The sequence below is a fragment of the Podarcis raffonei genome, chromosome 7 (genome assembly GCF_027172205.1).
Source record: "Podarcis raffonei isolate rPodRaf1 chromosome 7, rPodRaf1.pri, whole genome shotgun sequence".
In the NCBI taxonomy this organism is placed as follows: domain Eukaryota; kingdom Metazoa; phylum Chordata; class Lepidosauria; order Squamata; family Lacertidae; genus Podarcis; species Podarcis raffonei.
This window is the reverse complement of record NC_070608.1, coordinates 18528692-18554131: the sequence shown is the minus strand read 5'-3', so window position 1 is coordinate 18554131 and position 25440 is coordinate 18528692. Positions and strand designations below refer to the sequence as shown.

At 40.5% G+C, this 25440-nt stretch overlaps 1 protein-coding gene across 4 annotated transcripts in view; it reads right to left on the bottom strand.

The window, feature by feature from the left end:
• Positions 1-25440, bottom strand: part of CSMD3 (CUB and Sushi multiple domains 3) — a 594298-nt gene that overhangs the window by 411884 nt on the left and 156974 nt on the right. For all 4 annotated transcript variants that reach the window (XM_053395420.1, XM_053395417.1, XM_053395418.1 and 1 more), the window contains exon 4: positions 14234-14428. In XM_053395420.1, the coding sequence (XP_053251395.1) occupies positions 14234-14428 (195 nt within the window). The remainder of the gene's footprint in view (positions 1-14233; positions 14429-25440) is intronic.

The following is a 25440-nucleotide window of genomic DNA, read 5'->3' as shown; positions in this document are numbered from 1 at the left end:
TCTTAAACCTGGTTTTCCAAATGTACACATCAGTTTTCTTTTCTTTTTTTTAAGTCATCCTGGAAATTCATTAGCATTTTAGTGCAAATGTATCTTAGTACACACATTTTTGTATGCATCTTTTCCTAATATACACATTTTTGCAAAGCATTTCCCACTAATATAATGCATTTTTTGTAGATTATTTTCTCTAATATGTGGATTACTATTTGCATGTTGCCCAAGTATATGCATTCTTGTACCTGGCTGGAGAATTGCATTGCAAAATTCAGATTATTATTATTTCTTACAAGAGTCAGATAAGTACAACTTTTGAAGGATGGTGACATTCAGGTTTGTGTGCTGTTTTGCTAAGTGCAAATTCACTAAGTTTGCTTTCAAATGGAAACTGAATTGGATTTCTCCTCCATTCCTAGTCTACAGATTCTTCACATCTGGGCTAAGAGATCAGGTATCAGGTGATGAAATAGCTGGCTGCTGCAAGTCACAACAGATGGTAATGGGATAGGTATTTCAATAGCCTAAATTGGTATATGTTGCCTCCATAGCCTTTTTTCCCTTACCTGATGTCAGTGGGTTGCATGCATGATCCTGTTTTTTGTTAATATTTTGTCAGTAAGGTTAAAACATCTTCTGGGGTGGGTGGGAATGCTGAATGTGCCAAACCTGGAATTTCTGTACCTGTTATATTCTTGGTTTAAATGTCAAAAATTGGAAATTTGATATAGTAACCAATTTGAAACATTGGGAATACTGAATCAACATGCATAGTATAGCTCATTTTGTGTCTTTAAAAAAGTGATTTTAAAATAAATGTCACAATCAGAGAAGCTCTAAAGTAGTATCTTCTGAAACGGCAGGATAATATTTGCCTGTTTTCTTACCTACTGGAGGCAGCTGTGACTTTAATCAGTTCATTTGTCTTCATCTGTTGTGTTAGTTTTTCATTCTGTGAGCTGAAATGTTAACTCTGCAATGTAAAATCTTTGTAGGTAGCAGAGACAACTATTTCAATGTGGACACAAGCAGTTTATCACCAGCATTCCATTATTCAATGTGTTGTTGTGTAGCATATATTTATGTCTCCACAGGAATCTCTTCCTTTCCAAGAAATCAACTTTATACAATAATCTAGTCTCATCTCTCCTTTAGTACTAACATTTTCAATGCATTTAGATTAATGGGTGTGCCTTTTCCCCATGTTCTAAAAGGGCATCTTCACTGCAGGTGGCATGTAAACGCCATTGCAAATACAATCATAAAACGAACTATCATATTGCAGGTTCATTGGAATTGAATGGATAATTTGTATGCTTTTTTAAAAAGGACCATACAATGTAAGTCTACGTTTTCTCTGGGCCTTCGTTTACACCTAAAGAACTTATTAAATCCAGTGTTATCAGGACAAAATTATTCTTTAAATTGTCACTGATAGTGCTTTATAGCTGGGATGTTCTGAGTATTTCATAACCCTGTTTGGAACACTTAGTAGTTGTAACCAGCCTAGAAAAATGACTGGAGCGTGGAACAAAAATATTTGTAATATGAAAAGATACATAATCAAACTGTTTTAGGGACCCCTTGGTCATCTGCATTTTGCTGGTGGGTAGTCAGGATATTACCACTCCTCACATGTATTACAATGTGTGCTAAAATTGTCCTCTTTATCTGCTCATACATGTAAGGAGATTTCACCTAGGGCAAAAATACCATAGTCGTAAAGGTAAGCAAGATGTAATTGTCAGACCAATGTTCTGCCAAACAGTTATAGCAAGTATTGTAATTTCTTTTTAAACAACTGGGGTACACCCATATTAGCACTGTCTGCTATTTCCTTTGCCTTCTTTCTGTACCAGACCAAGACTTTGCTGCCTGCAATGGAGACCAAATGGTGCTCCCACTACACACACTGGGCTTAACACTTCAGAACACAGCTGATGTTTCCATGTTCAGCAGCTAACCAGACTTGCAGTTGAATTGTATGCCAACACTTATGCCAGGTGTGGTATCCTCCACCAACCTTGAAGGCAGCAGGGTAGCTGAGGAAGTGCAGGGTTGGCTGTATGGCAAACACCTGTGACCCTCCAGCAACTTGCCTCTGCTGTGTAACCCCCGTCGCTGTTGCTTGAGGCAGCTGCCTCATTCTGCCTAATGGTTGGGCTCTTCCAATCAATTGTTGCTTTGAACGGTTAATTGAATTCAGAAGAGTTTGCACATCACATCTCTGAATGAGTCCCTGTTCTGGGCTTGTTCCCTCATTAAGAAAATGTAAACAAAAATATTCAAGGAGGAGGTGTTTCATGAGCTTCACATTCTTTCTGAGGATAAAAGGTTTGGTGTCTACCCAGCAGGGGCTTTATTTTAAGAAACAATTCTACAGCAGATGGTCGATTGGCTCAACTCATGAAGGAACATTACAAGGACAAAATGTACACTACCTCAAGAAGTAACTTAATGTCCAAGCTCTTTGATGTGGATACAAATTACACTTGGAGAAGCCAATCCAATTCTGGGACACTGTGAATTGATACAGATTGCTACCTGGAGCTGTGTTTTCTCCCTCCCTCTGATCACATCTGTTGAAATAAATTATCATTCTACAACTGATTTTCAGACTCAATACCTCAAAACACTTCAGATTGCTCAGGAAGAATTCCTGTAAGGTTGGAAGAGCCTCATCCCAAGGAATCAAGCAGCAGGCACTAGGGTCCTTATTCTGCACTATGGCAGGGCAGCAGCCAGGCAGAGGGAAATAACCTCTGCTGTTCTGCAGAAGCACCCAGATAATTGCCTGGGGAAATGTACTGTATCTTATTAGCACACCTGGGATGACTACAATCTCTGGAGAGCCATTATGACACACTTACATAACTGCTATGTCAGACTTACAACTCTAGAGCAACCTTTGGCAACCTGGTGTCCTCCAGCTGTTGATGGCTGGAGCTGATGTGAATTTTAGTCCAAAACATCTGGCAGGGCACCTGGCTGGTGAAAGCTACTCTAGAGAATCCTGTATGGTATTTTGCTTCTGGACTGCTACCTTCTGGAACCATTTTGCCTTGCCTCCTAGTTTTTAGATTACCTAATCTAAAACCCTGTCTTGTGGAACACATTGCCCATTGAAGCTAGACAGGCACTGATATTGTACATGTTTTGTCGGGTGCTAAAATTATCCTATTTCTACAGATCTTCAGAGAAAGTTGAGTGAACTTATAGGCAGTATCACATTTCTTTTGGAAATTTTGTTTTCATCTGTTTTATTTATTGTATTTTTGTTGTTGTACGCTGCTATGATATAATCTCTAAGTCCCCCAGTCCCCCAATAAATAAATTAGAAATATATTTCTTCTGTCTCTGGCACTTTGGACTTAATAGCTGCTAACTTTGGATTTGAACTCTTGCCTGCTGGGGAGTGTTAGCCTTGAACGTAGGAGACCAAGGTTGTAGACTCCACCCAGTCATGAAACTCACTGCATGACCTTGGGCCAGCCACAGTCTCTCAGATCAACCTACCTCACAGGCTTGTTTTGATGATAAAATGGAGGGAAATACTATGCACACTACCTTGAGCTCCTTGGAGGAATGGTGGGGTATAAATGGAATAATTCATACAATACAATATAATAAGCAGTAAGTGTAAGCAGTCAGAAAATTCTATAACATTATGTATAAATAAATAACCGGCTGCATCCAAATAACTCTTGCTCAGAGCAGACCCACTGGAATTAATTTATGGGTGTGTCTACTCTGAGTAGAGAGTGGGCCTTAGCTGCTACAACCAAAACAATTCAATAATAGCTGTTAGAAGGTGAGATTTATCTACCTACATGCAGGTATTGATTAGGATTGGCAGTCTGGCTTGAGGTGTAGCTGTGCAAGACGGAAAGCCAGCTCACGCAGGGGTCAATGTGGCTCAAAAGTGAATGGAAAAGGAATAGATCAGATACCTTTCAAAGAGGAGGGTTGGCAGGTTGTATTTACCTTGACAGTGATGTTTATTCTGTGGACAAGAGGTGTATGAGCAGATGGGGAGTTGATACAGCTGGAAAATGAAATGGCACTAACTTGACAAATGCCAGTCTAAAGGGCAAGCATTGCTTGAGGATCAGCTTATCTTGCTCAGCAACTCCAGAAGAGTGTGGGCCAACTGGAATATTAGTTCTTTCTCTAGAGACAAAATTGGAGATGGCAGCTATCCTGCATGTTGGCTTTCTTTTGTCGAATTAAGGGAAATGCTTTGCTTGTTAAAACAGGATTGTCTCAATGGCCAGGGCACTCCCCTTGATGTACAGCCAACCAACAAAATCACAGAATACTGTTTTTTTATTGCTATGGACATAATTAGAGAAAGAAATCTCTCTGATAGCTTGATGTCACACAAGAACACTGGATTTTTGTCTCTGTTCACCACTTTTGGCTGTAAAAGAAACAGTGACCTGGTGAGGCAGGGAAAGGGCTTCTGGGAAACAGTATGCTTAACCATGTGGGAAAGGGAAAACAAGGAAATGGTTGTGTCTGCACCATACATATGCTGCTTTCACAACCATGGTATCCCACAAAGAATCCTGGGGGCTTTAGGCTTTTGGGGATGCTGAGGGTTGATAGGAGACCCACCTCATAGAGTTACAATTCACAGCACCCTTAACAAGCTGCTGTTCCCAGAATTCTCTGATTGTTGAAGTGCCGTAAGAGTGCTTTAAATGCATGATGTGGGTATGACAAGCTATATTTGATTTTTAAGGCAAGTTCCAATCACACTGAAGTGCAGAAGTACCCAGAAGGATATAAGAAGAGTCCCCAACAGATCAGATAAATGCACATTCCCTTTTTGGTGAACCAGATGCCTCTAGGAAGCACAGAAGCAGCGCTGTGCCTGTTCCTTCTCAGTAGGCAGCATTTTGCTTTTAGAGCTTTTCCTATTGAAATTTGACACAATAGTCCTTCTACCTGTGATCTATTTCTCATCAGGTTTCTGAAGCCCAGTAACCAACCAGCTTGGGACTACAAGGATGCATGGAAAAGCAAATTTCAAACTCACCCTAGAGAGCTGCCCAAAACTGTGCCTCTAAAGCAGTGTTAAGATGCATTCAGTTTATTAGCTGGACCACCAGTTAACCAGGCTGGAAAATAATTTTAACTCCCAACCTCAATTGGCTCTGAGTTGGGAGGTTTCCCACCCACCCTTTTCCTTCAATGAGTGTATCACTCTGTTAAGCGAGCTTAATATTTTGTCACAATACTGTGTGGAAATGGCATTGAGCAGTAGGAGTACTCGGAGTCGAGAGTGGATTTCATGCTCTTTATTCAGCTCATAGTGGTGAGGAGAAATGAAAGTTCCCCCAAAATATCTGCTTTATATACATTCTTTACACAATGGGCCCCATGTGATTGGCTAATTCCGGGATTCTCCTGTAGGACAATCAGGTTGTGTATTCACTTCCACCTGGAGCTGGATTGGGTGGCTCCTGCGGACCAATCGTACTGCTGCATTGTTCTAGGACCAATCAGACTGTTGCATTCTGAATCCTATTGTTCTAGGACCAATCAGACTGCTGCATTTTGGATCCTATTCAACTCAGTACATAACAGGGAGGCTTAAGGGATCTGAGGGAGGATAAGGTCAAGGCACAACCCTAACCGGATGGGGCCTGGCCTTGCCTAAACACCTCTCATGGTTGCACAGGACGATCGTGGATGTTTGATCTGCACCACTCATTGGTCTGTCACAGATCAATTCCCCAAGCACCTTGGGTGTTTTCCAACCTTCAGGCAGAATTCCATTTCAACAGCAAGCACTGAGTGGAATGATGATCTCTTCCTTGCCCTACTGCCATGCCAACCCTGCTTAACTGCTCTATAATCAACATTGTGGTGTGTTTTCACCTAAGACCATTGTTTAAATGTGTATTATTCCTGCTGTGCCCACAACCTGCCACACAGATTTTAACCTGCTGCCAATAATATGTTCATGAGGGCACCAAACGGATCTCGTTAGGGAAAGAATTCTCCATGTGGAGTGTCACAGCTGAAAAGGCTTGCCACCCTCCATAGTTTCCTCAGAGTGGGCACCTTGTGGGTCCAGGTCCATTGGGAGATGTCTATATTTGAAGCTGATTTGGTAGCATAACAAGAATGCCATTATCAACCTCGAGCCTTTACAATACAGTAGCCTGCAAGCCTTTCTAACTGACAAGCTACATACTCCAAATAAATAAGCTAACTAGATGCTCCAGTAAAGTATATGCTTAGTTCTGGGGCTTTAAATACTAAAGTGGGTTAAAATGACAACTAGGGCAGAGTTAATCATAAACTAAAAATATTTTAAAGTAGATTATTCTTTGCAGCAAAGACAAGAAAATAACTAGTCTGGAAGATTGCTACTTCCAAAATACAACAGGCAAACACATAAGAAACCCTAACTGAGCAGCTTCTGCAAATTCCAATGCCTTTAAAGTCAATAAATAGTTAAAATGACGGAACTATGCTAAAATTCAACCTTGCCAAAATAATTTGTGCCCCCTTGGCCTTCTTAAGCTTAAAGGAGCCTGTAATCCACTGGAATTCTTTAAACAACAGCTGAGAAAAAGTCAAAATTAAGATATAGAGGAAGGAACACCCATGGTTATCAGGGCTTATAGGATTAATGGGAAAGGTTCTATCGCTAATGGGGGAGGAGGGAGAGAAGAAACTGTAAAGCTCACTGACTTCCTCACCAAAGAACAAAATGTAACATCGGGTCAGAAAATTAGAAGCATCTGTATAAAAGGAACATTTTAAAAACAACACATAGTTTTGCAAGTTGCAGACAATTATCGCACATTCAGAAGTCAATTCTACATACAGTAAATTGATTCCCAAATAGAACAAATGTATAAACTGCATGCTCCTTAACTGCCCTGATTAAATGGGGCCATCCTGTTTTGGGGACTGTGCTCTCGAGAGCACAGTCCCCCAAAACATGTATTTTGGGTGCCATGGCCCCAAAAGACATGTGGGCTTTGGGCCATGATCTTGCATGGGTCATGTGACTCGCACAGGAGCACATCCCAGAAAACGCAAATCCTTGTTTTCTGTGGGGACATGTTGGAAGGTATGAAGTCGCTCTTCGGTCCAAAGACTTTTGATGTGGTGTGCAATTTAAAATATTTCTTATCAAGGAAGTCAAATCTAAACATTTTTTTTTAAAAAAAATGAGATTTCCACTCATGTAAAACATGACGAATTTAATAAGAAACAGAAACAGTTTATTTAAGAGTAGCACAACTTTCCTGAAGGGTTTTGTACATGTTAAACCCATTCTTTTCTTTATTAATAATAAAAAATTACAATTTCTAACTACAGAATTATACTGTCTTGAGAGACAATGGAGTGCACCTCTGGGGGTGAAGTTAAACTGATGCGTTAGCAGCAGCTAAGTGACCTTTCAAGGTGTGTAAGCCTAGGCAGTGTGTATGGAGGTCCTGGGCTGCCCAGATGACAAGACCTTTCTCTCCGCCTCACTGATGTAGTGCAGAGGAAAGCAGAACAATATGTTTGGCACCAGCTTGGCTGCAGGAGTTGCCAGAAGGAGGTGTACAAGACTACAAAAGACTAAAACAATAAACAAGAACTGGTGATTATTAACCAGACGTGGACAATCTCAGACCCAGGGGCCAAATGCAACCCTCCTGCTCTTTCCATGAGAGAGACCATTTGGTCCATCCTTACTTATAATGGCATCAATATTCATTTTTGTGCTGTACTGTACCAATATACATGAGAAATGGACTATAGAAGACTATAAATGGACAATAAAAGAACTGTAGGAACCGAAAGACGTGGTAAACAACAGAGAATTCCTAATGCTCTGCTTTCATTTTGCAAGCATAGTTCCAGATGATTTGGAACTCTAGAATCCAGAGACCAATTCATGGAAAGAGAGTTTTGGCCAAAGCTTTGAAGTAGAAAGATCTTTGGAAGAGGATGAGTTAAAGGTTCAACTTGACTTCAGTTTCAATTGGTTAATGGAAGGGAAGCATCACATTGCTCCAAATTACAGCTCAGTGTTGGGATACAGTGGCATTTCTCTGCATTCTTTATGATAAACTAGCTGGCCCAAACCAGGCAACATTTTGACATTAAAGCTTTTTTTGCTCTGCTTTTCCCATATTTGAAAAGTTTCTGGAAGAAGAAAAAGAACAAGAGAGTGCATTTTTTGTTTGTCAATATGCTACCATCGTAGAACGAATTTAAATTTCATTTTATTACAGCTATAAAATGTCTGCCACATAAAGAGCAAGTGAATAAAGTGTGTGTAGTGCCACAAAATAAAAAGCAATCCCTAGATACTAAATAACATACTGCTATGAAATGCAAGACATAAAACAGAAATCATTTCTCACCTTGCACTGATAGAAGCAGAGAAACAAAGTGGGTAGCATTTTTTGAGAGTACTAGCAACCAATAAGGGAAAGGACTTTAAACTATTTGCATATCAACCAGATTCTCAAGCTGTTCAATGGATTATATGTGCACCATTTGGGAAACACCCAATAAGTCCTTGCCAAAGTGTTTCGGGTCTTAAAACGGTTTCAATGTTGTTTTAACCATTCTTCCCAGTTTTTCTGTTTTCTCAGTTTTTCTGTTTGCCACATTTATTCACCAGTTCGTGATTTTTAAAAATAAAAAGTCCACTCCTTTTTTTAAAAAAGTGTGCATTTTCCATAATATAAACAATTTGTATGCAATACTGCATACTATTTACTTTTTTTGCAAGCAATTTCCCCTAAATAGCATGCCTTTTTATATGTTATAAAGAGACATTTATTCCAACTTTTACAATACTAGCACCTGGGGCCGTCCAATGAAGCCAAATCTTGGAAGGTTCAAGGCAGACATTTTTATTATTATTCACATGGTGCATAATTAAACTATGGAATTTGCTACCACAAGATACAGTAGTGGGTTTAATAATAATAATAATTTATTATTCATACCCCGCCCATCTGGCTTCAGAAGAGGATCAATCAAATTCATGGAGGAGAAGGCTATCACTGTCTACTTGTCATGATGGCTGTGTATTATGTCCAGAATCAGAAACAGTATGCTTCTGAATACCAGCTGACTGCAAGGGTGCTTCTGACTTTCTGTCCTACGTGTGGGCTTATCTGAGGAATCTGGTTGGCAACTGCAAGAACGTAACACTGGGCTTGATAGCATAGCTGTCAACCGTCCCTTATTTGGCGGGAAAGTCCCTTATCCCAGCACTGTGTCCCACTGCTGTCCCTTATTGATGATGTCCCTTAAATTTCCTGGGTTTCAAAGGAAGCAGCTCCTCTCCCTCCCTCCCTGCCGGCCAGGGAGGAGGGAGGCTCCAACTGTGTTGCTTGGCTGCGTTGCTCACCCAATAAGGAGTCTAAGAATGACTGGGGGGTGGAGCTTGCATGCCTTGTGCCAATCAAATCGGACTCGCCTTTGCTCAGCGCTTCCCAGCGGAGAGGTGACTGTGGTTTTCCTTGCTGCATCCCCTTTGCCAGGTTGCTGCGCTGTGGGAACCACCACTTGAGGCTTTGTTTGGCTGCTGGCTGGGCTTTCTGCCTTTGGCTTGAAGGGGCTCAGAAGTTGAACATACCTGTGCTTGGAAAATCCCTTATTTTAGCTGCTGATCCCTTATTTTCGAGGCTGCTGGTCCCTTATTTTCAAATCTGTAAGTTGACAGCTATACTTGATAGGCCTTTGGACTGATCTAACAGGGCTCTTCTTTCAGTCTTATGAACACAATTTAGTTGAAGCTAAGCACCTTAAAAATCCCAATGAAAGACCTAAACACTGAGACAAATAGCTGGATCATGCCCACTGTCTTTTAGTGAAAGAAGCAGGGCCAAACTGCTTTTTGACAATGAATCAAAATTAAAATGCATCTTCAAAATGAAGGAAATATAATATTATTTGATGAGCTAGCTGCTGCTTTTGTCTATAAATAGAGCAACCTTTTAAAAAATAAAAGTCAGAATATTATCCCTGATTATCAAACCATCTAATTAATATAACCTTTGCAGAGTGACAATATTATATATAACTATGACCTTATTTATTAGCCTTCCGTGAATCATTTCCACCACTCTGCAGCACGTTGCAGCCTGCAATTTCTACACTATCTCAAAAGTAAAAGGTGATATGATGAAGCTGCTGTCATGTTTCACTGTTAAAAATGCCCCAATCAAAATTAATATGTCAGGAGAGAAAAATGTATTTAAAAACTGGTCATGGGCAATGCACAATGTAATTGACCACTTCACAACACAATAAATCTAAATCGTTCTACCTTCAATTAAACCTCTCTCCTTTTTTTGCATTTCTAATAAACCCAATAAAATTACATTATTTTAATGAACACTGGCAGTTCAAGTTGATCTGGTAAGAAGTGGAAGTTTTTAAAGTTATTACCGTTCTTGCATGACAAGAATATTGAGAGTTAATGAATTTGTTTGCTACTATTGGTTGTTTGGATATTGAACTGAAAGCAAGCAGCAACAGGACAGAATAAATTCCAACTCCTTATTCATCATTCACATTTGTATCCCACCCTTTCTCCAAGGGCAGGATCTCAGGGAAGGATCAGGCTATCCTGATTTTATCTTGCAAGAACTCTCTGTGTAGTAGGTTAGGCTCATAGATCACGACTGCCCCAAAGTCACTCTGATGGCAGCAGTGGGTGGTGACAGTGCTGGGTGGGTTTAGCCCAGGAGATCTCTTCACCCCCTCTCCACATAAATTGATCAGCAGCAGTAGTCTATGGGCAGTGGAAATCTGATATTTTGATCCCCTGTGCAGATTCAGCCTCAAGAGTCCATTGTAACATTGCCGGTTACACTGTGCACCCGGCTTCCCAATGGCTGCTTACTGAGAGTGAGCAGTGGTTATTTATTGGAGTCAGGAAGTTTACAGGATGGGATAGTCTATTCTTTTAGTACTGTGGCTGGTTCTGTTGAGGTTATTTCAGGGTTAGATTTTGTTGGTTGAATGCTGCTTCTTTTATAACTTACCTTATATATTTTATTGGAAGGTTTCAACCCTTAATGACAGCCTATGAATGTTTTTAATAAATAAGGCAAAGCCAAAGGATAATGAGCATGTTGCATTTCACAGCCAACATGCATATGGATACCCACCAGATCAAAGTACTTTTTTTTAAAGAAGCAGTACACCATTTTCAGTAGGTAATCTCTAAACCTATTAATCAGGGGTAGAAAACATGTGGTCTGCTAGATGTTGCTGAAGTGCCACTCTCATCATACTTGATCATTGACCATGTTGGCTTGGTCTGATGGGAGCTGGTGGCCAACAACCTCTGGAAGTTCACATGTTCCCCCACCTACCCACTCTAAACATGTATTTAGCAACAGCTCACATATTAATACAACATAATATCTTACATTCAGGTAGATAGCCGTGTTGGTCTGACGCAGTCAAAATAAATAAAAAAAATTGTCCAGTAGCATCTTAGAGACCAACTAAGTTTGTTCTGCGTATAAGCTTTCCTGTGTATCTGAAGAAGTGTGCATGCACACAAAAGCTTATACACAGAACAAACTTATATGGTCTTTAAGGTGCTACTGGACAATTAGACGTACTATCTTACAGTTTATTTTACAGAATAAGTCATGCAAAGTGCTTGGAGCATTGAGTTCACTCTGACAACATAGTAAATTTATGTAATGTATGGAGCCGAGAATGATATCTTCTTCATCCTCCTTCACAAACCATAAGCAAGGGGTGGACACTGTTTACCAGAAGGAGAGATTGCCAATCACCTGCAATTATTTAATCAACTTTTCCTTGAACTCAGAACTACCAACACTTGGCTCAAGTAGACACACAGGTTTGTAGATTATGAAAAAGCAAAGATGCTCCTTCCTTAATTAAAAGTTCATTCATAGGGAGTTTTAGGACATTGACAAATGAAACTCCCTATGGATGATAATTTAATCAAGGAGGATCTTCACCAGAAACTGGAGGAAAGTAATAAGGAGCTCATTACAGAGTAATCACCCTCAATAACCTCCAGCAAAGCCACACATTGTATAAATAAAGCAGTGTGCTATTAAGTGGCAAGAGGCCTGATAAAATTGATTCTGTTTAAGGGTATATGCAGATGTAGCTTGTCTAGTGAGCCTATTGCAAGGGTGCGTTCCTTGTTTTTGTCATGTGAGCATCTCATTTTTGATAGGTGGGTATATATGCAGATAGATGTTAAGTGTCATAAAAGGATAAAATGGTTCTGTGAGTAAGTTTTCTCAAATTTCCAAGGGCAACCGCATTTTCACAAGTATGTAAAATAAACGAGCTCAGCCACAGATAAGCCTTTTGCAGCTGTTCCAGTGGAAACAGTTTTAGTCAGAGCACTGTATGTCTAGAACAAATAGTATTAGTTCTATTTTGTGACTGGGAGCGGTCACCGGGACTATATAACACCAGTCCTAAAGGATCTACACTGGCTCCCAGGTTTGAGAATTGTGAGACACGGGTAGCACTGTGGTCTAAACCACTGAGCCTAGGGCTTCCCGATCGGAAGGGCGGCGATTAAAATCCCCACAACAGGATGAGCTCCCGTTGCTCGGTCCCAGCTCCTGCCAACCTAGCAGTTAAAAAGCACATCAAAGTGCAAGTAGATCAATAGGTACCACTCCAGCGGGAAGGTAAACAGTGTTTCCGTGCGCTCCTCTGGTTTCACCAACAGTGGCTTAGTCATGCTGGCCACATGACCTGGAAAAACTGCGGACAAACGTTAGCTCCCTCGGCCAGAGAAGCGAGATGAGCGCCGCAACCCCAGAGTCATTCGCAACGTAACTTAACTGTCACGGGTCCTTTACCTTTTTATCCATAAATATCTTGTACTAATAATGAGTATTTCTCAAATGACTTTCACCCCATTTTGCTTTGTTTCTAGGCTCTTACTTATCAATATCTCTCCGCTGTTTCTGCTAGATCTTTACCATACCACCTCCCAGTCTTGCAGCTATTTGCATCCTGGAACTGAATTTCTTGTTCCCATCCAGCAAATGAAGCACAATTCTTCCTAACACAGGAGTGGCTAACTTTTTCAGTATGAAGGCTGCATTCACCCTTGGTGAGCCCTCCAGGGTCTGCATGCCAGTCTGTGTAAATCAGCTGAGGAAGAGGATTCTTGCTTCTTCTCCTTGATCAATCAATGAAATGACTGGGGACTGGTGAGTGAGAATTTGCATCCCCATCAGGATGCTGAACTGAGCAGAGTTTTTATAATATACACTTGGGAGTAGGGGTGGATCAGCTCCCAGGACAGAGATTACCCACCCCTGCTGTAGCACATACATGGTTAACTCCCTTACTAACTTAGGCCTATCAGTATAGAGCTTCACTCATTAAACAGTCATTAAAAGCTGGAATCTGATGAGTATTGGATTCAGATCTAAAACCCATGTGGCTGGGCTTGAGCTTATTTAAGTCTTAAGTCAGGTGTGCAGCCCTAATTTCAAATATATTAGCTTAAAAGGGGTAGGGGATCATACGATTGAAACACATATGCAAATCACTTCAGCAGTCACTTTTTATTGTTATCTTTTGCATACATAGCTGGTAAAAACCCAGGAACAGATAGTGAAAGTGAGCTTGGTTGCAAATGAAGCTTTTAAATATTTTTATGTGCGTTTTTATTCAGAGTGTAAGAGGCTTTATGGCTTTGTTTTATAATAGCTATTTATTTTGATGGGTTTTAACCACCACAAATGATTTTTATTGGCCTAACAGTTGGCGAAAACTGACACATTGTTATGTTTTATGCATCTCTTAAGTAATATTCTTTAAATGCATTGGCCTGTGAGGGACCTATTTTAATATGATGATTGATTGATTTTGTCAAATCAAACATGGCAGTGAAGGTTTCCTTTTTTTTAGTTAGAATAAATAAATGCTGGCATTATAGTTCAGAGGAGTGTACGAAAATACTGGAATCTGATCAGAAATACTAACAAACACAATTTTTCATTCGCAGTGAATTTTCCCCAGTTGTGTTCTAGAAGCAGCTATTTCTGCTCGTGAGATGGTAACCAAAAGTAAGTACATTGTATGAAAAAAATAAGGGATACAATCCAACCAAAGTCAATCACTTTCTTGTTATCGGTGGTTTCAGTGGAGTTAATCATGTCTCCTTCCACTGAAGTCAGTGGTACTTTGAAATGCTTCCCTTTGAATAGAAATTGCTCTTTAATCTTACCTCTGCAGATAGGAACTGGAAAATCCCAGGATGCTGTGTTGACTGAGTTAGCTATACAGGTGAGCTGGGGGTGTCCATCCAAGATGTATCCTGTCACACAGCTGTAGCGGATTTTGTCACCAACATCAAACCTTGTACCATACAAGACGCCTTTAGGTGGGACTCCAGGATTTCCACAAGAACTGCTCTGTAATTCTGTAAAAGAAGAAATGGATCATCATTACTACAAGAGAACATAAGTGAAATAACATATATTTGAAACACCATTGAAAAAGCCTGCAAACACCCCGTTTTGCCCCTGCCCCATTCTGTCACTTTTTGTGATGTTTTCGGGTCACTTCCAGGTTTGGCGCAATGCATGTATGCGCGGTCGCAGACATGTTGGACGTGCCTAAAATGGTCGCTGCCTGGACTATGTGACAATCCGTTCTTAGGGGGAAAGGTCTCTGATATGATGCATAATGTCACAGTATAGACAGTGGTAAAAAAAAAAAAATGGGTGAAGCCAACTCAATAAACCAAAACAAGTAATCTAAACAATTCCTTTATAGCTTTCATAAAAGAGTTCAGGGCAACAATCAAGTAGAGTCAATTTCTACTAGCTAAAGAAATTATGATGCATTTTAGGGAGTAATATTGCAGCTCTACAGAAGCCCCACAGGAGATAAATCAGGACCTTGAGTACTGAAGACAGATAAAAGAAGTGTACTGAGAATAATTAACCTTTTGAACTATTTCCCCTTTTTTCCCCTGCAGCCAGAAAAATAAGGGTCAGAGATACAAGTAATTAGCAAGTAATGAAAACTGAGACACCAACACTTTGTTTTTTAGTCTGCAGTGACCAACAAGCCAATTACACCAAGAAGAAAAAGCAACCACACAAGTTTAACGATAAACCACATAACACCAGTGGCTGCTTTTTGTCCAATGATGGCCATACATTTAAACAGCAAGATTTTAACACCTTTTAATCCTTTTGTTTTTTTGTACTTGGCTGGGAACTCACAAAGTGTATAAATTATAATCTGAGGTATTACACTGAAGGAAAACCTATTTCCATATCAACCTGCCCAAAAGCTAAGGTCATCCGAAAATGTCCTTCTCCAAATGCTTCAGCAAGGCTGATGTCACCAATGGATAGAGTTATGGAATTATCTCCCCAAGGAATCAAAGCTGTTATCATTTAGATGTCAGGCTATAACCTTGCTATTCACTCAGCCATGCACCTGATTTTTCCACCTGCTGCTTTTATTTATGGTCTGCTTTAGTATATTGTATTTAAAATTTTGTTTTCATTCTTCTGTTGTTGAAAACCACCTTGGAAGCAATCATGATAAAGTGCAGTATTAAAAAAACACCCTTGTAACTTTCAAAACACAATTGTAAATAAGAAAGGTCCCATTCCTATGCCCACCCGCTGCGTCGCTGAGTTCAATGGTGCTTTATTCTGAATAGATACATATAGAATTGTGCTGTAAAGGTGCAATCCTGTACCCACTGGGCTGGGAATGCACCCTGGTTCAATGAGGATTACATCTTGGACATAGAGAATTTAAATCGGTTTAGTAATGATATTGACTAGGAGTATAAAGGTGAAAATTCATTGTGCTATGACGAACGCTCCTGCAGTTTGCTAGATGAAATGGTTTTCCCTCTGCTCCTCCCGACTGTTCTTGGGGTTCTCCCACACACCAAGTCATCTTTTGGGGGCACCATGGGGCATGGAGGAAGGAGAGCGGGAAGCCCCACTGTCCAAGGGCTTGCACTAGGAGTATAAAGGAGTATGAGTGTACATGACTCATTAGGTGAATCCTGTCATTTATAACTAGTTCTGCCTGCTAGAAGGAGAAGTAATAGTGCCACTGTATTCTGCTCTGGTCAGACCTCACCTGGAGTACTGTGTCCAGTTCTGGGCACCACAGTTCAAGAAAGACACTGACAAACTGGAACGTGTCCAGAGGAGGGCAACCAAAATGGTCAAAGGCCTGGAAATGATGCCTTATGAGGAACGGCTAAGGGAGATGGGCATGTTTAGCCTGGAGAAGAGGAGGTTAAGGGGTGATATGATAGCCATGTTCAAATATATAAAAGGATGTCACATAGAGGAGGTAGAAAGGTTGTTTTCTGCTGCTCCAGAGAAGCGGACACGGAGCAATGGATCCAAACTACAAGAAAGAAGATTCCACCTAAATATTAGGAAGAACTTCCTGACAGTAAGAACTGTTCGACAGTGGAATTTGCTGCCAAGGAGTGTGGTGGAGTCTCCTCCTTTGGAGGTCTTTAAGCAGAGGCTTGACAACCATATGTCAGGAGTGCTCTGATGGTGTTTCCTGCTTGGCAGGGGGTTGGACTCGATGGCCCTTGTGGTCTCTTCCAACTCTATGATTCTATGATTCTATGACTTTGGAGGTGCATTTCTAAAACACAAGCAGGCCATGGAGCAAAGTTCTTCTGCTTAAAGTAAAAGAAAAAAGGGGGGGACTCACTCAGGGCAAGTGAAAACCCTCAAAGCACATCTAAAGTAGCTGCATTGATCTCAGCCACCATCAGCTGACAGCATTCTCCTTTCTTTCTCTTCCGACTGTGCTCTCCAAAATAATATGTGAGCACGTTAGAGGTTCTGCCACATCTGATTGCTTATTGCCAATGGATTGCTGGCTCTAATGGGAAAAAAAGTGATGAAGTTGGTGGAATCATTTGGCCTAGCTCCACAGAAGTCAATGTAATAGACTAGATTCCATTATCTGAATTCTTGGCTCACAATATTTAATTTTCATTCATTCTCCGGTTCCTCCCTGTTTTATTACGGCTCTGTCAACATAATTGCCAATATATTTAAAAGAATTTACTCGTTAATTCAGAGAATATCAGATTGCATAATCATTCACTCCTGCTAGTAGGTAGCTCAGTATTCATTTTCCCCCATATACTCTGGACTCCACCTTTCGGTAAGAGATGCCAGTAACAATTTTATTTAACCTATAAAAGCAGGGAAAACATCCTTTCCTGTAAGTACTACAGATATATAAATAAGGGGAAACAACTTCTATGGTTGAAGCCATTTCCTTCTTCTGGTCTATTGGGCATACAATGTTTCATTAGCGGGCATATCAGCTAAAAGTGGGTCATTCACTGGTTTTCTAAAAATTTCTTTTATCCTTAAGTAGCAGATATTTTATATATTTTGCTTGCTAGTGAGGCTCACCAATGCAGACTTCCAAGTGCATGGAATGTGAAAATTGTTTTAATTGCAGGAATATGTTATGTGGATTCCTTAGAGAAAAATCTATGGATTTGGCATCATTTTGTCATTTCAGAGGTTTACTGGCCTCATATTTAAATAAAATAAAATGAGAGATTGGTAACTTCCCCCAAGTTCTCCCTGTTTTGACACCAATTTTCATTTTTAAACCTGGAAGACCTTGGATCATTCCTGAGAACTAGGAGCTTAGAAAAATTCCTGCCCTCACCCCTGCTACTCTTACCCCTAAGATAAGCTGCATCCTTTTACTTCCCTTCCATGCCAGACAGTGGCAGGTTCAGATGCGCAGGTGTGCAGGTGTGCAGAGGTCTTCAAAAGGAGCCATTCTTCCTTCTCCCCATGATAAGCAGTACATTAGGAGGTACACCACAAAGGCTGTTGTGAAATGAGTTCTTTTGAGGGCTGCTGGAATTGCAACTGAGACAGAGAGAGCACCATGCCCCAGCAGCCACAGGGATTTCATCCCCAATAAGCAGCATGTCAGGAAGTATACTGTGGTATGTATCAAAAGCATTGGCTAAACAGAGCAATCAGCAAGATGCCAACCCTAACTCCTGATTTGGGTGGTAAACACACATCTGCAAGTGGGCCTACTGCAGTACCCTGCCTAGAGTATATGTGGAATAATTTTCGCTCATCACTATTTTTCACTAATGGTGTGTGGGGGGGAGAGGGAAAACACAATGGGAAAGAGAGGAGCACAAAGGTCTGCAGTGCGCTGCTAATTGCCATATTATGCACTGGAGATTGGAAAGCAAGACATCAAAACTAGAATATTGTTGGAAAGACAGGCCAACTTCCATTTCATTCCCCCATTATAGTAATACTCAAATGCAGTTGATTAATGTACCAAGTAAACCAACTGAAGTTTTTACCCCTAATTCTGGAAGAGCAAAGGAAAAGAATTCCAAGCACAGGGTCAGATTTGCTTGATTTCTGTCCAAGCAGGACCAGCAGAAGCAAGAGAAGTTGGTGTGATGTAATAAAGAACCTCTTAATGAGAGTGAAAGAGGAGAGCGCAAAATATGGCCTGAAGCTCACTATTGAAAAAAACTAAGATCATAACCACTGGTCCCATCACCTCCTGGCAAATAGAAGGAGAAGAAATGGAGGCAGTGAGAGATTTTACTTTCTTGGGCTCCATGATCACTGCAGATGGTGACAGCGGTCATGAAATTAAAAGACGTCTGCTTCTTGGAAGAGAAGTGATGACAGCATCTTAAAAAGCAGAGACATCACCTTGCCAACAAAGGTCCATATAGTAAAAGCTATGGTTTTCCCAGTAGTGATGTATGGAAGTGAAAGCTGGACTATAAAGAAGGCCGATCGCTGAAGAATTGATGCTTTTGAACTATGGTGCTGGAGGAGACTCTTGAGAGTCCCATGAACTGCAAGAAGATCAAACCTATCCATTCTGAAGGAAATCAGCCCTGAGTGCTCAATGGAAGGACAGATGCTGAAGCTGAGGCTCCAATACTTTGGCCACCTCATGAGAAGAGAAGACTCCCTGGAAAAGACCCTGATGTTGGGAAAGATGGAGGGCACAAGGAGAAGGGGACCACAGAGGATGAGATGGTTGGACAGTGTTCTCTAAGCTGCGAGCATGAGTTTGACCAAGCTGCGGGAGGCAGTGGAAGACAGGAGTTGTCCATGAAGAGTCGGACACGACTAAATGACAACAACAATAATATTGCATAACTTTTGAAAAGCCGAAAGTAATATAATGCCAAATCTTGTCATTGTGGGTGGTACCACACCATTGAAGAGCTGCTATGCATCACAACATAGACATAGCAAGCCTAATTCCATGATGTGCAATGAGCAGCGGCAACTATATAGTGCAGACATACTCAAAATCACGTGCCACAAACACAAAAGCTTTCTCTGAATTGTGAAACTCTCTATTTGTTCTTAAAAATATTAATTCCCACAACTAATTAGAATGGAGAAAAGGAAACTAGCTTGTAGTCTTTTTTTCACCAATTACTTTTCACCTGAGATACAATACTGAGCCCCAAGCACAAATAATTAGACTCAATCCATTAATTAAATGTGTTTGTACAGAGACTTTGAACGTACTGTAAATTCTAATTGCATCTAGCAGATGTAGTAATTTATCTCCCCAAACCTCATCAATCCATCCCCTTACTTCATTAGACACCATACACAGTTAAAGTATGACTAGTTCTGAAAGCATAATTTTTATCCCTTCCAGCCCATAAATTAAGTTTTAATAAGTGTTGATAGTGAACATTCCAGGAAATGCTTAGGAAAGTCAGCTGCCTATCTGTATTTCTCGTAAGAGTTTTATTTTTATCTTTTTAAAATTTGATTTATATCCTGCCTTTCCTCCTGAAAGACCCCAGCACAACAGACAGAGCAGTGATGAAACATTTATTATTTTTTATGTTAAATGCAATTTGGAGATGGATTCCAAAAAGCTATTTTGGACATGTCTTTAAAGTCTTTCACTTATGTTGGTGAAGGTTCTTTTTAAAATAAATAAAATAAAATAAGCAGCTGACCCCCATACCACTCACTATCACACTTTCTGCTTATGACATTCTCTTCTGCTTCAGAAGTAATTTTCCCTGACAAGAAAGGAAAGCTGCTGTTCAAGACACATGTGCCAACATATTTCTCCAGGGCATGTGAATTTCATATTGTGGTCCTCCAAATCCCCCCCCCCCAAATAAAAGTGCTCTAAAGGGTGGGAGGACTCTCCAGAACAGAATCAAAGATGGCATAAGAAGTTGCAGTATGAAGGGGGGAATGCTGTAAGTCCCTTCCACTCCTTTTATTGGCAGAGGCCTTCATTTGATCAAATACTCTTCTGTAGATAGAAGGGTAGAAATAGATGCAACCTACAGAGTCCAGTTGAGCCTCAAGTGTTTTGAAGAGCATAGACTCTCATTGAAGTGTAGGTGGGTTCCCATGAAGCAAGATGCAGTGATAACAGCAAGAGCCTTTATTGAACTAACAGAACTGGGTAACAAGGGCAAAGCGACTGCTTATATACATTTATGAAGGCATGGGCCACTCCCACTCTCAACATGATTGGCTGTCTAAACTTCCAAGCTGCTCAGAGTTTAAGGGCCATTGGCAGTGGTCGAAATCCTGAAATGCTCTGTGATTGGATATCATGTATTGAAGCAGAACACGGAGGCTCATAATCCTTAGTTCAGAGTCAAGCTCAGAAAAACAAGGACCACTGAATACAAAACACCCATGATTCTCCCTTTCAACTTTAGTAAGAGCCTCTGATTTACAGCTGTAATTTTACAAAACCTTTGGTCAAATGAAAACATTCCCTAAGAGGCAATTTATGAAGTGAACCCAATGCCACTCCTTAGTGGATCCATAAATAACCTTCCTTCAACGGACATGGAAATATAGTTTTGCTATAATGAAAAAATTCTAAGTCTAATGAGTAAATGCATTCTATAACTTCTTTTTTGCAACAAAACAGTAGATAAAAATCTAGAGTCCCTTGGTACATTAGATAAGATTTGAACCATTGACTAATTAATCCATACTTCTAGCATCTGCCAAAAAAGCTCTCTAAATGTTTCAACTTATAAAATAATTTGGTACATAACTTATCTGAAACAAATTAAACCTAGCAACTACTACAGGAAAAAGAACTACATGAACCCAACAGATTCAAAATTACTTAACCTGAAACCAGAGCACTTACTGACTTATGTATCAAACGAATTGTAGTTTCTCACCAGGTACATGTAACAAATGTTTTGTAGTGGTCTCCTTAGAGCCAACAATGTCAATCTTTTGAGGTTAATGATGTGGCATGAGAAACTATAGTTTGGACCATAATGACCAACTCTGCACATGGAAAACTGTGGTGAAAGGGGCTCTGGGGTTGAGCATTGAGTTCTACCTCCAAAGTCATGGGTCTCCTCCTGACCCCGTTGTTACCATACTGGGGCATAACTTATTATGTTAATTATTATCATAATCATTATATTAGAAATGTGATTTTTTTTGTAATCAGCCTAGAGGTTTTCTTCTTCATTAATTTGCATTTTACCCTTTATCCATAGAGCTCGGGGCTGTTCACAGCTTTAAAACACAAAATGCATAATAAAAAACAAGAAAAACAAACAAACCAGCAACCCCACCCCTAATCAAACAGTACATAAATTTTGTTAAATAACTAATAAGGAAACCAGCTTCTGAAGCGGGAGTCTGCTCTGTGCAACTTCATTTCTTAATTATGCATGTATTTATACCCCACTTTTCCTCCAAGGAGCTCAAGGTGGCAGACATGGTTCTTTCTCCTTTCCATTTTGCCCTCACAACAACCCTGTGAGGTGGGTTAGGCTGGGAGTTGGTGAGTGAAGGACACCCAGTGAGCTTCATGGTTGAGTGGCGAGCTGAACTCTGGTCTTCAACATGTTAGTTAATTGTGTGGGGAGCCTCCACATCTACAGCAAGCTTCCTGCTTCCAATGTCATGCTCCAAAATGGTGGTGCAGAACAAACATTATGTGGCAATTGTAAAAAAGATAATTCTGTGGATCAAAGCAATCAAATGGGCCCACATCTGCTCGACTAATGGGGAAAGTGAACATATTGGGGAAAGGTTGCTATCCTTCCCTTTGTGGAAACAAAAACAAAAAGATTTTCCCCATTGTAGTATTAAAATTCTCCATCTCTACATGTCATATATACAACCTGAATAGATTTGGGGAATTAACATATTCATTGTTTATTTTGGGCTGAAACAAAATATCTCCCCTAAACATTTCATATGGAAGTCAAGAATGTACAAGCTGCACTATCTCCAAGCATTCAGTAATAAAACTCCGAGGGCAAATTGCTGATATAAAATTTCTGGCATGCTTCTGCATTTCTTATTCCGTTCTCGTTCTGCATGGAGACTCTTGTTAATGTCAATGGGAGTTTTGAGCTAAAATCTAGTGTAAAAATATGCTCCAGAGAGTTCCCCTTAACGGAGATGGGCAAACGTCCTTAGAACATTTAATTAGCAAAAATTCCCCTATTTGTAAATATTAATTAAAGCCATTCAAATTAACTACCTCTCACAATTATACTTTTAGATGGAAACTATGAACAGAGTAAAGATTTTCTCTGGCTAGAATCAATGATACAAGGAATACCAATTAACTGGGTGCTGGGGGTTCACAATTCTGGCTTTCATTATGAACATGGGACTGCTTGAGCATGAGCAAAACAGCGTGGAACTGTTCCAGAGTTGGTGCAGGAAATGGTACCATTTGAGGTGAGGCACAGCCAGCAATCACCTTCCTTAACTTTGAAATGTTTTACTACTGCTAATGTGGCAGCGGCACATCTTCACTCCCATTCTGCCTTGCTATCAGGAGTGACAGCCTTCCTCAAAGCAAGACATTCTGGATGATGTTGCTTGGGATAGTGCCTCCTCTTCTAGGATGGCTAAAAAAAAAATGTAATTTAAATTGAGCTACTTTAGGATCTTAAAGAAGGCTGATCTCTGAAGAATAGATGCTTTTGAATTATGGTGCTGGAGGAGACTCTTGAGAGTCCCATGGACTGCAAGAAGATCAAACCTATCCATTCTGAAGGAAATCAGCCCTGAGTGCTCACTGGAAGGACAAATCGTGAAGCTGAGGCTCCAATACTTTGGCCACCTCATGTGAAGAGAAGACTCCCTGGAAAAGACCCTGATGTTGGGAAAGATGGAGGGCACAAGGAGAAGGGAACGACAGAGGACGAGATGGTTGGACAGTGTTTTCGAAGCTACTAGCATGAGTTTGACCAAACTGCAAGAGGCAGTGGAAGACAGGAGTGCCTGGCGTGCTCTGGTCCATGGGGTCACAAAGAGTCGGACACGACTAAACAACTAAACAACAACAACACTTTAGGATCTTGGGGCAGACCTGTCTTCTTACCAATAAGATACGTTTCTTGAAGAAGGATGGCAGTAGATACCATACTCAACAGTGGGTAATGAACTTTGGTCCCTTTATAGGAATTGATGTTGATGCTCTAATTTAATCTGTCTGTTCTTGCTTGTAAAGTGGAATTGAAAATCAGGCCGCATCTCTTTTAAATTTTCCTTAATCAGACTCTGAGTTTTTGCAGAGTTGTAGAGCTAGAAAGCTCAGAGGTGATGAAGCATTTTCCCCTATGAGGAAAGGCATCTATGTAGGGTGGGGTGGGAAATTTATGGAAGTTTATAAATATACTAATAGTTGGGATATTCCTCCCCTTTTCATAATACTAGAGCTCCTAGTCATCTACTGTAGTGGTCTTCAAACTTACATCCCCAGATGTTGTTGGAGTACAACTCCCATCAACCCCAGCTAGCCAGTGAGCTCAGTTGGCTAGAGTGTGGTGCTGGTAATGCCAAGGTTGCAGGTTTGGTACTCCTATGGGACAGCTGCATATTCCTGCAATGCAGGGGGTTAGATTAGATGATTTTCAGGGTCCATTCCAACTCTCTGATTCTATGAGGTTGAAGAGTACGGATCTAATGAGATTGGCAGGTGATCAAGGGCAGCCAAATGGGCATACTTCTTCACAGTGTTTAATTAAGGTATGGATTTTACTGTCACAAGATATCGCATGCGCCACTAATTCAGATAGCAGGTTAGATTAATTCATGGAGAATGGGAACTATCAATGACTGCTGGTCATGATGGTTGAATGCAGCTTCCTGGGATGCCTCGGTGGGCGTGGAGGGCTGCTGCTTTCATTTTTCTGTGAACCACCCTGAGATCTCATGATGAAGGGCAGTATATAAATCTAATAAAATAATAAATAAATTAAATAGATGAACCTTTGGTCTGATCTAGCAGTGTCATTCTTAAATTCTTATCTTTATCTCTAAATCATCCACAAAAGATACTATGAAATATCTAGTATCTCAGTTGTGTCTTTTAAGTGATATTGTTTGCTACTTATGTTGATGGATAGCTCAGCTGGTTACAGTGTGGGGCTGATAAGACCAAGGGTGCAGGTTCAATCCCCATATGGGACATCTACATATTCCTGCATTGCAGAGGGTTGGGACTTGAGTCCTTAGGGTCTCTTCCAACTCTACAATGAGAGAGAGAGAGAGAGAGAGAGAGAGAGAGAGAGAGAGATATGAACAGGACCATAGCTCAGTAGCAGAGCATCTGAGGGACCCAGGTTCAATCTCCAAAATCTCCATGCAGGTCTAGGAGAGACTTTTGTTTGAAACCAAGCAGAGCCACTGCCAGCCAGTGTAGACAATATTGAGTGAGGTGGACCCATTGAGTGAGGTGTGCTATAAGGCAGCTTCCTATCTCCCCTGAAATTTAACTGTAATGTTTAGTTCCTACTGAGCTTTCGGTCCAAAAGCTTTCAATAAAAACTTACGATAACAAACGGAAACAATGTGTTCTGGGTACGGGCCTCGGAATGTGAAAGTGCGAAGAAAGTGGTCTGAAGCAGAGAGAAAATCTATAGCACTTACTAAAACTGTGCAAGACAGTGTTTTGTTCCCTCTCCCTCTTGTCATTAATTACTGCTTCTATATTCAGCACCATTACTGCATTTAAATGGTCGTAGTTGCTTCACGGGGGCTCTCTACTGTTCAGTTAAGAAACTACATTTCATATTTTGCCAGGGATCCAAGGCTTTCCCTCTTTTGTGGTTTTAAAATTTCTCAGATGAAAATGGAGACATGTGCATAATGACCCAGTCCTCGTGCTTATCTAGGATGGTGTCTTGATTCTGGAATATCCTGCTCCCCCCCAAAAAGCATGGTTGATTGGTGACATTAGAATCTTTTCTGTGCCATGTTGAAACATGAAAAGCAAAAGCAAAAATTGCCCAGGCATTGTAAATGGTTACGATTATTCTCCATTATAGTGCTACCTCTTGGTTTGCTAACTCATTATAAATGCTGTTGCTTTATTGTTCTGTTGTATTTGTGTCCGGTACAAATAGTTTTAATT